This window comes from Cucumis melo, chromosome 8 (genome assembly GCF_025177605.1).
Source record: "Cucumis melo cultivar AY chromosome 8, USDA_Cmelo_AY_1.0, whole genome shotgun sequence".
In the NCBI taxonomy this organism is placed as follows: Eukaryota; Viridiplantae; Streptophyta; class Magnoliopsida; order Cucurbitales; family Cucurbitaceae; genus Cucumis; species Cucumis melo.
Genome location: NC_066864.1, coordinates 22,467,725 through 22,481,649, shown reverse-complemented (window position 1 = coordinate 22,481,649; position 13,925 = coordinate 22,467,725). Strand labels below are relative to the sequence as shown.

General features: G+C 34.2%; 1 protein-coding gene across 1 annotated transcript; it reads left to right on the top strand.

The window, feature by feature from the left end:
- The first annotated feature begins 670 nt into the window (after positions 1-670).
- On the top strand, positions 671-9,485 carry LOC103486058 (E3 ubiquitin-protein ligase ORTHRUS 2-like). The gene is made up of 9 exons (XM_008443875.3): positions 671-1,205; positions 4,637-5,169; positions 5,571-5,696; positions 6,802-6,901; positions 6,978-7,039; positions 7,164-7,266; positions 8,456-8,600; positions 8,720-8,934; positions 9,024-9,485. Exons 1-9 carry the CDS (start codon positions 744-746, stop codon positions 9,219-9,221), a joined length of 1,944 nt encoding a protein of 647 aa, XP_008442097.1. The 5' UTR covers positions 671-743; the 3' UTR covers positions 9,222-9,485.
- Positions 9,486-13,925: the final 4,440 nt, after the last annotated feature.

Genomic DNA, 13,925 nt, shown 5'->3' with positions numbered 1-13,925 from the left:
TCAAGAGAAATGTTGTTAAAACGAGTTACATTACGATAATTTGAAGTACCAAACTAGCTTCATGCAAGCGAGTTGTAACCTACGATACACAATTTTCCCCAAATTCTTTTTGATGTTGGTTTATTGAAAATTGTCCCTATACTCTATTGACTTTTAACAACCCTCCCCGACGTCAACATATCAGAGGAAGTTTTCATAAGTTTCAAGTTAGTTCACAATCCCAAATCAAATGAGGAGTGATTTTGGTGTGAGTCCTACAATAGGAGGATCCAAATTAGTTGACATTCGTTTTATTATTAAATTAGAACCAAATGGAATTTTAACCCTAGTGAGAATATCTGATTTCCATAGTGTCCCATAAGTTTTTGAAAAATGTGAATTAATCATAAAATCTACCGAATTCAAAGTTGTAAAATCGAACACAAAATTAGAAAAAATATATATGAAGTTGTGAATTCTAGTAAGTACAAATGGTTGATTACATTATCACAGTTTATAAGCTAAAGAAAAGTTGGATGAAAATAAAATTATGATGGTAGAATTATTTGATGAGAGAATAGCCTAAAAAATTTAATTTTGCGTGGGAATGTGAACGAAGTTGATAATGCATGGTTCAACGTGGCAAAAATGTTGAGTTGACTTCAAAGGGTGAGGGTGAGGGTGAGGGTTGGGGGGAGAAAACAATGATTTATTGTCTTCCAAAATAATTTACTTTTCTACTTTTTCCTTCACTCTCCTCTCTCATGCCCAACATGGTTTCTCAGCTGCCTTGCGACGGCGATGGCATTTGCATGCTTTGTCAGGCTAAACCTTCCGACTTGGAAACCATTACTTGCAAAACCTGCGTCACTCCTTGGCATGTCCCTTGTCTCTCAAACCCCCCTGAAACCCTAGAATCTACTCTTCAATGGGACTGTCCCGATTGTTCACTCCCTTCTCAGGATGCATTCCTTCCTCCCCCTTCCAGTTCTCCACTCCCCATTCACCCTTCTAATGATCTCATTGCTGCGATTCGAGCCATTGAAGCTGATTCTTCCCTTCCTGACTCCCAGAAGGCAAAGAAACGCCAGGACCTGCTTACCGGAAACTCACTCTCCCACGAGATCAATGATGTTGACAAAAAACAAGGAGACGATGTTTTGGATTTGTTTGATGAGAGATTGAACTGTTCTTTCTGCATTCAGTTACCGGATAGGCCAGTCACTGTAAGTTCCTTCTCACAGTTTTCTTCTGCTTCCAATGATTTTATAGTTTATTTAATGTAGTTTCCCTTTCATATGTATTCAATGTCAAATGCTGGCCCCATTGTATCTTGATCTTATTAGATTAAGGTTAGTAATGAGGGTTTTCTTTTCTTCAATTGCCATTATAGTGAATGATTCCATCAATTAATGTTCATAGGCGTTGTAGGTGGTTATTAGAATTATCATTAATATCAAAATTTTCTCATTTTACTTTATCTTATTTGTGCTAGCGACTTTTAGTGGTATCACCTCTTGGTGTTTGATTCTATCTTTTATGTCATTCATGAATGAACCGTTTCAATTACAAGAAAAAATTAATATCAAAATTCAAGTGAAATTATTTATATATTTATAACCTTTTTAGTTTGAGTCCATCCTCAAACCTTTGTTAATAAGCTTGACCCTTTAGGTGAAAGGACGGTGTTGATGAATGCTTTGATGATAGGTTATTATGAAAATTGTATATGGTATTCTCTTTCCAACATTCTTCTTCCCTCAAAATTTTACTATACTTATTTACAAACTTTAGTATGGAAGTTTGGTGATATTTACAAGTTTAAAAGTGGGCATTTTTTTGTTCATAATTTTTCTGGACGTGCTCATCATAATATTATTGAGATGATCTTTCGAAGTTTCATTCTAATGATTATTGTTCATCAAATTTGGTAAGATTGAGCCATTGAATTTTCAACTTTTAGGAAAGGTAGTTGATGCTCTATGTTAATAACTTATGCTTAGATTGACATATATCTGGAAATGTAATTATACTTCAAACTCAAGCCATCATTGAGAAAAAAATTGACAAAATGCCTTTTCCAATCTCCTCTCCCCTCTCACCAGATATTAGACCCACGCCATTGCCTTACGCCCTATGGCTCCACAATCTTTGCAGATTACTTGTCTTCATGGTGTTGAATCACAATTATCATTCAATGACTATAGAAAGAAAAGATTTCAATTTAGAACTTCACCCAAGATAGTGAGGAAACTATGTTAAGGTATGATGGGAGTTACGGAAGCTAGATTTTTCTCCATCTCCTTACACTGGACAGCCATCCAATGGCTAGCAGAATGTTTCTCTACAATTCTAACAATCTCCCTCTACCAAAAGTGATGTAGCCTAAAGAGATAAAAGGAGTTAAGAATCCAATCAAGTCTTTATTATTTACGAAAGTTGTTAAATTAAAGAGTCCTAAAAGGAATACTAAAAGTAAACTCTTCTTTTTTCTAAAAAATAAAACTAGAAGTAAACTAATTTCTAAAATAGGAAAAAAGGAATTAATCAAGGATTAGACCAAGCTATCCGAAATCCTATTACGTCATATTCTATCCCTTGGTCTCCCAAAAAACTCATCCTCAAGTTTTAAAACAAAAATGAAGATAGAAATAAAGATTAAGCCATTTAAAAGGAAACATCTTTGAACAATCGGTATCAATAACATCCAAATTTCTTGAGCATTGGCCCAATTAATAGACCGAATATATATCGTTCCTAATTCTTTGTAAGATCTCCAACAGTAATCTTCTGGTGATATGACCCTCAGATTAGTGGAAATAAATCCTTTGAAAATGTGAAACCCTTATATAAAAAATCTAAATAATGTTTACCTTTGGGCATGAGCAAAAAACTGAAAATACAAGAAATTTGGTAAAAATATTTTGAATTGTGTGGTGCAACGGACAGGTCAATCTTGCCTTCTGCCCCATGTGAGACACCTTTGTCAACTGTTAGTTTTAGGGCTTCACATACTATCATCTCTTCTTCTTATACTCCGTTCATTTTTCCTTCTTTGCTCAGATGGTCTTCTTCTAGGTTCCATGTTCCTTTTGTGTTTTTTGTCTTGTGTGTTGCTTGCTCAATTTTACAATCTTAGTTGAGTTCTTGATCTTCTCGAGCAACTAGATGTAGTTTTTGAAGGTTGAAAAATCTTGAAGATTATAATTTTTCCTTTCTTAATTTTTGCCCGAAAGGACCCAAATTTCATCCATTCCTTTATGTTTTTATCTGAATGTTTCTGTTTCTTTAAAACTTTGCAATCTCCAAATTGGTGTTGGAATGTTCATGGGTGTTCTTTGGTCTAAACCATCTAACTCCCAATCTTTATGTCCATTTCTTGAAAAAATGGGTTTTATTGGAATTTTTCTTCTTGAATCACTTGAGTCAGAATTCCAACACTATTTTTGGAAGTAAAATTGATTTTCTTGCCTCTGTTAACTGCTAGAATTTTTCTCGGACATCTTCTTTGATAAAAAATAGTCCATTCTTGCAAAATCATGAAAAAAATTTGGTTTCTTCTTTCTTTCTTGGAATTTCAAGGGATCCTCCTAATTAGATGTGTGTTGTTCAACAATGAGCAAAGCTCCCTCTTGTGATCACTGCCACCAAGAATTTCCCTGTCTTCCATCGGCGACAGTCAACATTGGCCCAAAGAGTCGCTTTAACACCAAATTGATGTAGCCTAAAGAGATAAAAAGGAGAATTCTCTCCAAAAGTTCAATCAAGTTTTTATTATTTATGGACGTTGTTTAATAAAATGGGGACTCTCTATTTATAGAGAATTAAAAGAATCCTAAAAAGATAACTAAAAGGAAACTAAATTCTAAAATAGGAAAAAGGAATTAATCAAGGATTAAACAAAGTTATCGTAAATTCTATTACGTCAAAAAGTTTATTTTGAAGAAACAAGTATTGATGATCAAACTCTTTGAACCGAAAAGACAACCAATTCAAACAAAACTTTAGCTGAAATCACCAAGTTAGAGAACAATGGTGGCCTAAACAAGATTGTGATACCGGTTGGAAAAGAGCAGAACGGCAAGCATTTTATACCCTTTAAGCGCCCCATTGACTCTTACTGTGGATTCGTAATTGATTTATATCTCCTATAATCTCATTTAATTCAACCATCATGGATTGACCTAGTGGTAAAAAAGAGTCATAAATTTTCAATAAAGGACTTAAAGAGGAGTTAAATCTATGGTGGCCATTTTATCTAGAAGTTTTTATCCTACAAGTTTTCTTGGCTCCCAAATGTTGTAGGATTAGGTGAATTGACCTGCAAAATAAGTCGAGGTGTGCATAAGTTGGCTTGGACACACATGGATAAAAATAATAATAATAATAATAGTCTTGTTTAATTCATCATTCATAAGACTTGCAATGATTTGTAACTTCTATCTCTTTTGATCAATATGATGTCTTGGCAATCAGTTAAAGGTGAGTGTTTCTTGATTTCTGTTGGCTTCTATCTTTGGAATTTGTGTTAACTGCTGATTACTTTACTTGCACGTGTTGGCTTCATGTGCAAGTAAACTATTAGCCGATTAACCTTGTCTATTGGTTTGATTAATTGATTTTATACTAATAAGAATATGGCGGTGTCATTATCCAGACTCCATGTGGCCACAATTTCTGCTTAAAATGTTTCCAGAAGTGGATTGGACTAGGAAAAAATACTTGTGCAAAGTGCCGCTGCGTGATTCCCTCTAAAATGGCAAGCCAGCCCCGTATTAATTCCACCCTTGTAGTGGCCATTCGTATGGCCAAATTGTCAAAATCATCTGTTTCTGGAGGACCTCAGAAGGCTTATCATTTTGTCCACAATCAAAATAGACCAGATAAAGCCTATACCACTGACCGGGCACAAAAAAAAGGGAAAGCTAATGCTGCAAGTGGAAAAATATTTGTTACAATTCCATCCGACCATTTTGGTCCTATTCCTGCTGAAAATGATCCTGAGAGAAACCAGGGTGTTCTGGTTGGTGAATGCTGGGAGGATAGGCTAGAATGTCGCCAATGGGGTGCTCACTTTCCACATATTGCAGGTATAGCGGGCCAGTCAAATAATGGTGCACAATCAGTGGTTCTTTCTGGTGGCTACCAGGATGATGAAGATCATGGAGAGTGGTTCCTCTACACTGGAAGGTTTTCTTTTTTATCCTCTATCTATGCAGTATATTCTTTCTCTGTTCTTGATGTTGGTCAGCAGTTTGTTCTGGTTTGTTTACTGTTCATCAAACTTTTAACTATCATTGTTTTGTATCATTCCCCCACTTGGCTCTCTATTTTCCTGTTTCATTTTACCTTCGGAAGAGCTGTTCGGTACAGGGTAAAATTTGCAGTATTTTGTTATTATTATTTTTTTATTAACTTAGCTCTCTTCATTATATCAATGGAAACATTTGTTTCCGTTTCAAAAAAAAAAAAAAAAAAGTAAAGAAAAGGATAAACTTGCCTCTCTACATTTTTTCTTTTCATTACATTATTTGGTTACTCTGCATAATAAACCATTGTGTTTGATGATTCTGCTTGGAATTAAATTGCAGTGGGGGTCGAGACCTTAGTGGAAACAAGCGTACAAGCAAGGATCAGTCTTTTGACCAGAAATTTGAAAAATATAACAAAGCGCTACAAGTTAGTTGCTTGAAAGGCTATCCTGTTAGAGTTGTTAGGTAGGTGGCAGCAAATTTATTTCATTTGGAATTTCTATTTCATCTGCAGTGTTGATGCGCACCCATTTATTTGTTCTGAACCTGTAGTTTTATAGAACATAATCATATATCTTTTTGAAGACAGTAACAGAACCTGGTTTACAGTGCTTTGGGTCTCTCGACTATTCATTTTCTACCTGAAATTTTTGCTGTCATTTAATTCACCAGTTCAACTTGTTGAAGAGCCTATGACTTAGAATTCCAGATAGGGTAGGGAATTATTTGATTTTCTACTTGCATGGAACTGGACAAGCTCATGGTTTTAATTAGTCCCATTGATTATCCTGTGTAAAGTTAGTCAACTTCTGATTTTGAAAGCTAGAGAAATGCAGTAAAACTACTGTTGTTTTGGTTGAGCGCGCTCAAAGTGTTCTTCCATGTTCTCAGCTTTATCATTATGTAAGTCTAACTCTCCAAAACAGATCAGCTCCCTTTCTTGGATTATGCTTAATAGCCTGTAAATACTACCGAAATGCTTCAGAGGAAGACTCCTACTACTTGCCTTCTGCCTTTGGTTTGCTATCTTTCTTATGCTGAGGAAGAATCAATTAAGCATCTTGATTTATGAAATATGGTTAGAGAAAAATCTGAGGGTTTTCGAAGACAGAAGTTGCTCATGGATAGATTGTTTTGATTAAGAGCACATCTTAAAGCTTCTTCATGGTGTTTTCTTACTGATAGTTTTAACGGCTTCTCTACATATTAATATTATTTTGAATTGGTCTGCTTTCTTCTTTCCCTTTTTTGTGTATCACTTCACTCTTTGTGGAGTTTGTGCTTATGAGCAATAGTCTCTTTTCATTTCTCCGAAAGATTGTTGTGTTTGATAGACGTATGGGAAAGGCAGAATTCTTCCACTATTTTATCTCTCGCTTGTCAAATTACGTCTATTTTTCATGCCAGACTGGAAGCTTCTTATCTTTTTAGATGTGATTGCATGACAGTTGGTGAAATACACCTTGTGGAACCTATTGTTACTCTTGGCTTCTTGCTATTGTGTATGTTCGACCAGAACTTTGTTCCAAGTAGTGATCGGAAGTTTACTCGGGTAATGCTGTGTTAACAGATCTCACAAAGAAAAGCGTTCCTCATATGCTCCAGAGAAGGGATTGCGCTATGATGGAATTTATAGGATTGAGAAGTGTTGGCGTAAAGTGGGAATTCAGGTATTGAAGCTATTCCTCCTTTCCGAAACTATCATTTGATGAACAGATTATTGATTAATGTGTATCCTGAAATTAGGGCTTTAAAGTATGTCGGTATTTATTTGTTAGATGCGACAATGATCCTGCTCCATGGACAAGGTTTGTGTTTCCGAATTATGTAATTGCTTTCATGTTATTTCATGTTATCAAATGCTGAAATGCTAGTTGCAGTATCCGGCTTCACTCCAAGGCCTTTCCTTCATAATACGTTTTTAAACTGCAGCGATGATCATGGAGATCGACCTAGACCATTACCATCAATTCCAGAGTTAAAAAAAGCAACAAATATTACCGAGAGGAAGGAAGGTCCATCATGGGACTTTGATGTGAGTATTCTCCAGATACATTACACTTGTGTGATCTCTTTATTTATTTTATTGAATTTTTTCTATAATGAATCCTATCTTTTGTCTAAATACTAGCTTTCCTTACAATACATATTCCTTAAAAAAGAAATAACAAGATTTCTATGAATTTGGGTTATTAGTAACTAAGAAACCTTTTTAATGCAAAGATTAGCTAATGTTATGTACTCTTCAAAATCTTTATAATGTTCGATTATCTAATAAAATGTTATTCTTAAAATATTTTCAAATTCACGATAAGTAACTTAGTTGTGCTTTTTATGTATATCCTTGTTTTAAAGACATATCATACACTTTTTTTCAGTCCTGCTAATTTCTTTAACAGAGTTTTTCTGTTTCTGAAAACTAAGTTTTGAAATATTGGTCCAATAAGCTAAGATTTATAATTTCATGAAGTTGTTTACGTTTTAGAATTATGTATATTTGCCCGGTGCGGTTGAGGGTCCGTTCTAGTTTTGATGCAAAGCAAGGGAGTTTTTATGATAATACCTCAAATGTGATTTTATTAATGACATGGGAGCCTTTTATAGGTGGAAAGTTTAACAAGAATTAGTTATGAGTTAGTTATTTTTGAACTAACTCAAGATACAAAAATAATAAACCTAAACTAAAATCTAGAAATTTAAAAAATAGAAGCATCAAGAACTTAAAGAAACATCAAGATTATGAGATGTTCTACATCAAGTTTAGTAAGCTATAGTTTTTTGCAGGCTGAAGGTGAATATTTTAACTGCCATTGTTTTCGGTTTACTGATAATTTTTCTAATTTATCTATATTAAACCACAAATTCACCCAAAAGCTTAAGCTTGTGGTTGAAGGCAAATTTAATTATATATCACTAACACTCTCCCTCACTTATGGGCTTGAAATATTTGAAAGACCCAACAAGTGGAAATCAAATTTGGGCTTGAAATATTTGAAAGGTCTAACAAGTGGAAATTAATTTGAATTAAGAAGTAAATGACCATGCAGGGGCTTGAACATAAGAACTCTTTGGATCCATCTGCTCTGGTATCATATTAAATCACCGATTCACCCAAAAGCTTGTCGGTGGTTGAAGGCAAATTTAATTATATATCACTAACAATCTAAACTAGTAAATGAACTGCGGTGTTGTAAATTTATGTACTGTCTGTGAGTTTGTTTCAGGAAAAAGATAGCCAGTGGAAATGGAGCAAACCTCCCCCGATAAGCACGAGACCAGTAGAAACTGAAGATCCTGCCACTGGGAAGAGGTCAAGGAGAAAATTTAGGCAAGCACACAACATGAATGTACGGGAAAGGTTACTGAAAGGTTGGCTAATTATATCAAGTAAAGTCACTTGAAATGGTGGTTTGGTGGTGAACACGACGGGACGTTACTAACTAACAATAGGAACAATTTCCACTTGCTTCATGTAACTGTGTATGCAGAGTTTAGCTGCCTTATTTGTCGAGAGGTGATGAGTCTGCCAATTACTACGCCGTGTGCCCATAACTTCTGCAAGTCATGCTTGGAAGGTGCTTTTGCGGGCAAGACATTCTTGAGAGAGAGAAGCAGTGGTGGACGAAGTCTTAGATCACGAAAGAATGTCATGGCTTGTCCTTGTTGCCCGACAGATATATCTGATTTTCTACAGAATCTTCAGGTAATAACTGTGTGTCAAGAACTATTTTTTTTGCCTTACCATAAAGAAAACATTTCCTTTGTTTTCACTTGGGTAGTATGTATGAATAGGTAAATAGAGAGTTGTTGGATGTGATCGAGTCCTTGAAAGGTAAGCTTGAAGAAGAAGGGGATGCATCTGAGAAGCTTTGTGAAGAAGAGATAGATGGGGAGGAAGAGGAGGAGGAGGAGGAGGGAGAAGATGAAGTGGAAAATAGAAAACAAGCAAAGATGGCGATTAATGGTGGGGAGGAAAATCCTGTCATTTGATTTGAACAATGTAAAATACCATGTTGTTCAGAGATCTGATAATTGTTGTATTTTCTTTAAAAGAAGTTGTAGTTGTAATATGACATCACAGGTGGGTTAGAATGTAGTTGTTTTGTTATACAGAGCCATGGCAATTGGCTGATGGGTCGGTTGGGATGTAAATTCCTTTCCCATCATAACTGGAGATTGATTCTTCTGTAAATTTTGAACTTTTACTTTTAGAAGTGTCTATTTAATCTCTATGGATGATTTTTCGTACACAAATTAATGATGAAGTGCATATCTTAGAGGTAAAATAAGTTGGGTTGGCAGTTTTGGGTTGCCTCTCTTGGCTTCTGCTAACTTGAATCATATTCGTTTCGACTGCATTTCGGTCATTTTTTTAATTTTCTACCTTTGTGTTTTTGTTCATTTTCTTCTCAAACTTTTCCATGACAACTTGATCAGTGCTCTTCCAACTCAAGCACTCTATGATAGGACATCTTTTGATTGGTCTCTATTTGAAAACCACTAACTAACACTAGCATATCTTCACACCATTCACATTTCAATTTTGACTTACTTTTTTTCTGCTCTTGTGATCCTACAAACTTCTTATCTAAAGCAATATAAATATGGTTGCATAATCCAAACGCGTTTATTGAATTAATGTATGATCATGTTAGGTTGTACTAGACTTGTGGACAAATGCAATGGGATTCTTTATACAAAATGAGGCCTTAAAATATTTTAGTTGATATTTGTTCGTAAAATATCAAAATTTACCGCATATACCATTGATAAATTCTAGGGTAAAATTTTTAAGCTAAATTTAATAAATTTCCTTTATTTACTATTAAATTTCTTAAATAATATTGTGGTTAGTTTTTATTTATTATTTAGTTTACAACCAAAGCAATATGTTTTATTTTATTGAAAGTGGGATAGTTTTTTTTGGGTTTGGTTATAGTTTTAGGTGTATTTTTGAATGATAATCAATATTAGTTTAAAACATTAGATAGTAATTAGAGAACAATAAGGTGACAATCAATATCATTCATTGCTATCTAATTGTTTACAATTTGACACAATAATTATCATATAGCAATTGGTATTATTGACAACCCCGTCAATACAATCTTAAGGTATTCTTTTTGACAGGTTTTGAAATTGTTAGACTATATTACCAACATATTTTTGCATGTTTGTTTTGGTCTTGCTGAGTAATTGTTTAGTCAGATGGTTGAGAAGGATATTTCTTGGAATGTTATGTTATCTGGGTTTGTTCAGAACTATTGAAATTTATGACCTAAAACTCGTAGTTTATAATTTAAATTATATTCTATACAATAAAGTTGTTATTGAGGTCTTATTAATGAAAATTGAATATTATAATCTCCAATCAACTAAGGTCTCGAGGCTATCTAGTGTAAACATGAACTTTATAGAAAGACATAAACGTGGATCAAGTACGAGTTTATAGCTTAAATGGTCTATAGCATATGAATAAGGTTGGACGCCTTATTTTGGGGACACTATGAATGTGGTCCAGTTTGTAGTTAGTACAAACGATGTGATTATCAATCGTTTATGTAGGGATATAGAAGTGGGGGCATCCTATGTAAAGAGATTGAAACCATGAAATAGTCACTTTTAAGTTATTATTGAAAGTAAAAATAAAGAACAAACAAATTTACGTGAAAACTCGAGTATCATAAGAAAAATCACAATATATTTTTTTTTATTTTCTGATAAAGAATAAAATAGGTACAAGAGGGGAATAAATAGAAAAGTACACAGAGATAAAAAAAAAAAAAAAAGGAAAGAATATTTAGGGCAAATCTTCCGATTGGCTAAACCTACTAATTCTAACACTCCCCCTCAAGTTGGGATGTAATTATCAATGAGGCCCAACTTACTAACACAAAGGTCGAAGTTTGGTATGAGAAACCCCTTGGTGAAGACATCAGCAACCTGTTGGCTCGAAGGGATGTACAAAATGCATATGCTCTCACTGTCAAGTCTTTCTTTGATGAAATGTCAATCATTATTAACATGTTTAGTTCTATCATGTTAAACTAGTTTGTTAGTAATACTAATAGCGGCTTTATTATCACAAAAAAGCTTCAATGGAGTCTCACATTCCTGATGAAGATTAGACAGAACTTTCTAGAGCCAAATTTCCTCATATATTCTCAAACTCATAACTCTATATTCGACCTCAACACTACTCCTGGTCACAACACTTTGCTTCTTACTCCTCCAAGTTATAAGATTGCCCCAAACAAAGGTACAATATCCGAAGGTACACTTTCTATTAATAACAAATCCTATCCAGTCCGAGTCAATATATACCTCAGAGGTTTTTCTATTTGTCTTTCTAAACATCAACCCTTTACCGGGTATTGTTTTAAGTATCTTAGAATTCTTTTGATAGCTTCGATGTGTTTTACATAGGGAACCTGCATAAATTGGCTGCAACACTTATAGCAAAGGAAATATCAAGACGAGTATGAGATAAGTAGATCAATTTACCTACAAGGCACTGTTATTGTTCTTTATCAACTGGAACTTGATCATTAGAGTTTCCTAGTTTATAGTTGAATTCAATAGGAGTGTAAACAAGACGACATCCCAATATACCTGCCTTGATTAGCAAATCAAGGATGTATTTTCTTTGAGACACGAAGATGCCTTCTTTAGATCTAGCCACCTTCATTTCAAGGAATTTTTTCAGATTTTCCAAATCCTTGATTTCAAATTAATTACCCATTCTCTACTTAAGTTGACTAATTTCTGCCTGATCATCTCTAAACAAAATAATGTCACTACAAGAAATCTGGCCTTTAATGTCGGTTTAAAACCGACATTAAAGGCCTTTAATGTCACTTGGCGACCGACATCTTTGCGAGCGTTATTAAAGGGCTTTAATGTCGGTTGGCCTTTAATGTCGGTTTATAACCGACATTAAAGACATCTTTAATGTCGGTTATAAACCGACATCTTTGAAGGTGTTATTGAAGGCCTTTAATGTCGGTTCATCTTTAATGTCGGTGGATAACCGACATTAAAGATGTTTTTAATGTCGCTTATGATACATCTTTAATGTCGTTTTTCCACCGACATTAAAGAGGTCTTTAATTTTTTTTAACCGACATTAAAGCTGTCTTTAATGTGGTTTTGAAACCGACATTAACGATGTCTTTAATGTCGTTTTTTGAAATTTATTTTTATTAAATCCTTGCATTATTGTCCATTTTGTATGACGCCAAATAGTTAAAAATGAAATCTTTTACTTGTACATATACAAAATGAAATCTTAATAATGTGTACATTTATATACAACTTGGATCCAAACACAGAAATTATGAAGCTTAATTATTACGTTGATCATCCTTTGAAAAAAAAAAAAGAAAGAAAAAGAATATATTGAGAGAGCAATAACTAAAACTGCAACTAATAGCAAACTAGAACGCTTCACAAATGACTAACTTCAAGATCTTGTCACAAAGATGAGGGTCTGGCTAATTGTACTCACTTGCAACCATTTCGTCTATTGCAGTCATTTGTTTAGTGATAACTCCCTGTAAAAGACATCAAGATGGTTGAATTGATAAGTAACAATGTTAAGACCTAGTTGTTAGTAGAAATATCAAAATATCAAAATGAGGATGATATGATAGTTCCAAACAAAGGCAAGATTTTGTTAACTTCCCATGAACAAATTGTTATCAACTTTCTATTCATGTTTTTGAAAAACCAAGTCAAATTTTGAGAAATAGTCACCACCACAATAGTCTTTTCATTGCCAAACAAAAGAAATGAGACTCTAGCTATACTATTTAAATGAAAAAGGTTGGTCAGCCATGCAAGGTGCAACAATAGTTATAAGTTATAAATTTCTGCAAAGACTGCAATCAAAAACAAGTTAGCCTCTCACTCTAACAAACAATTATTTATGTACACACTAACTGGAAAACAGCCCCCAACTCTCTCTCCCAAATGGTCCCCACAAATACTCTCTCATCTCACTCAACACTTCCCTCCCCAGCAGCACCGGTTTCACCTCCACTGACCTTTTTGCCCCTTCTTTGATATGTAACTTGAATTGGTAGCCAAACATATTCTACCCGTGGTATATGAATTAATGTAACTATCAAGTAACTACAACTCTACAAGAAACTATAATTGGGAATTGAACTCAGACTCAACAACTTCATTGACTTAGAATAAAACATAACAGTAGCAGAAAAAGGGGCCAAGAACATATTGACATACACATCTATAAACATTATATATACTGAAAATATTAAAATATCACTGGAGGCTACAATCAAAGGTTTTTTATAAGATAAAGGAATAGATCCAGCCAATTCATGACAAAATATACAGAGAATTCAAACGCAGATGTAAAATAACTTACTTGAGGATAAAGATCACAAGTTCCCATCTCCTTAACAGCTAAAGGCAATCTCTCTCCATCAGTAACCTATGAAGCAAAAAAAGCACACAACTAAGGCCACACCAGAAACAATTTAATGATCAATAAAAGGTTACAAATAAAACCATTCCAAACCTCAAAGTCTGCTCCCACACTTTTGATGTTTACTGTTTGAATTTCATTATGCTTAGCCCATGTTATCTTTCCACTATTGTCCATACTTGCAATAGGTACTTTCCGGCCAAGTTTTACCATAATAGTTCCTTCATTATAACCAATCACAA

Excerpts from the sequence above, each read along its gene's own strand:
- LOC103486058 (XM_008443875.3), top strand. The coding sequence starts at position 744 with ATGCCCAACATGGTTTCTCAGCTGCCTTGCGACGGCGATGGCATTTGC. Across the intron at positions 1,206-4,636 it reads TACCGGATAGGCCAGTCACT|ACTCCATGTGGCCACAATTT; the intron begins GTAAGTTCCTTC and ends GTCATTATCCAG. Across the intron at positions 7,267-8,455 it reads GTCCATCATGGGACTTTGAT|GAAAAAGATAGCCAGTGGAA; the intron begins GTGAGTATTCTC and ends AGTTTGTTTCAG.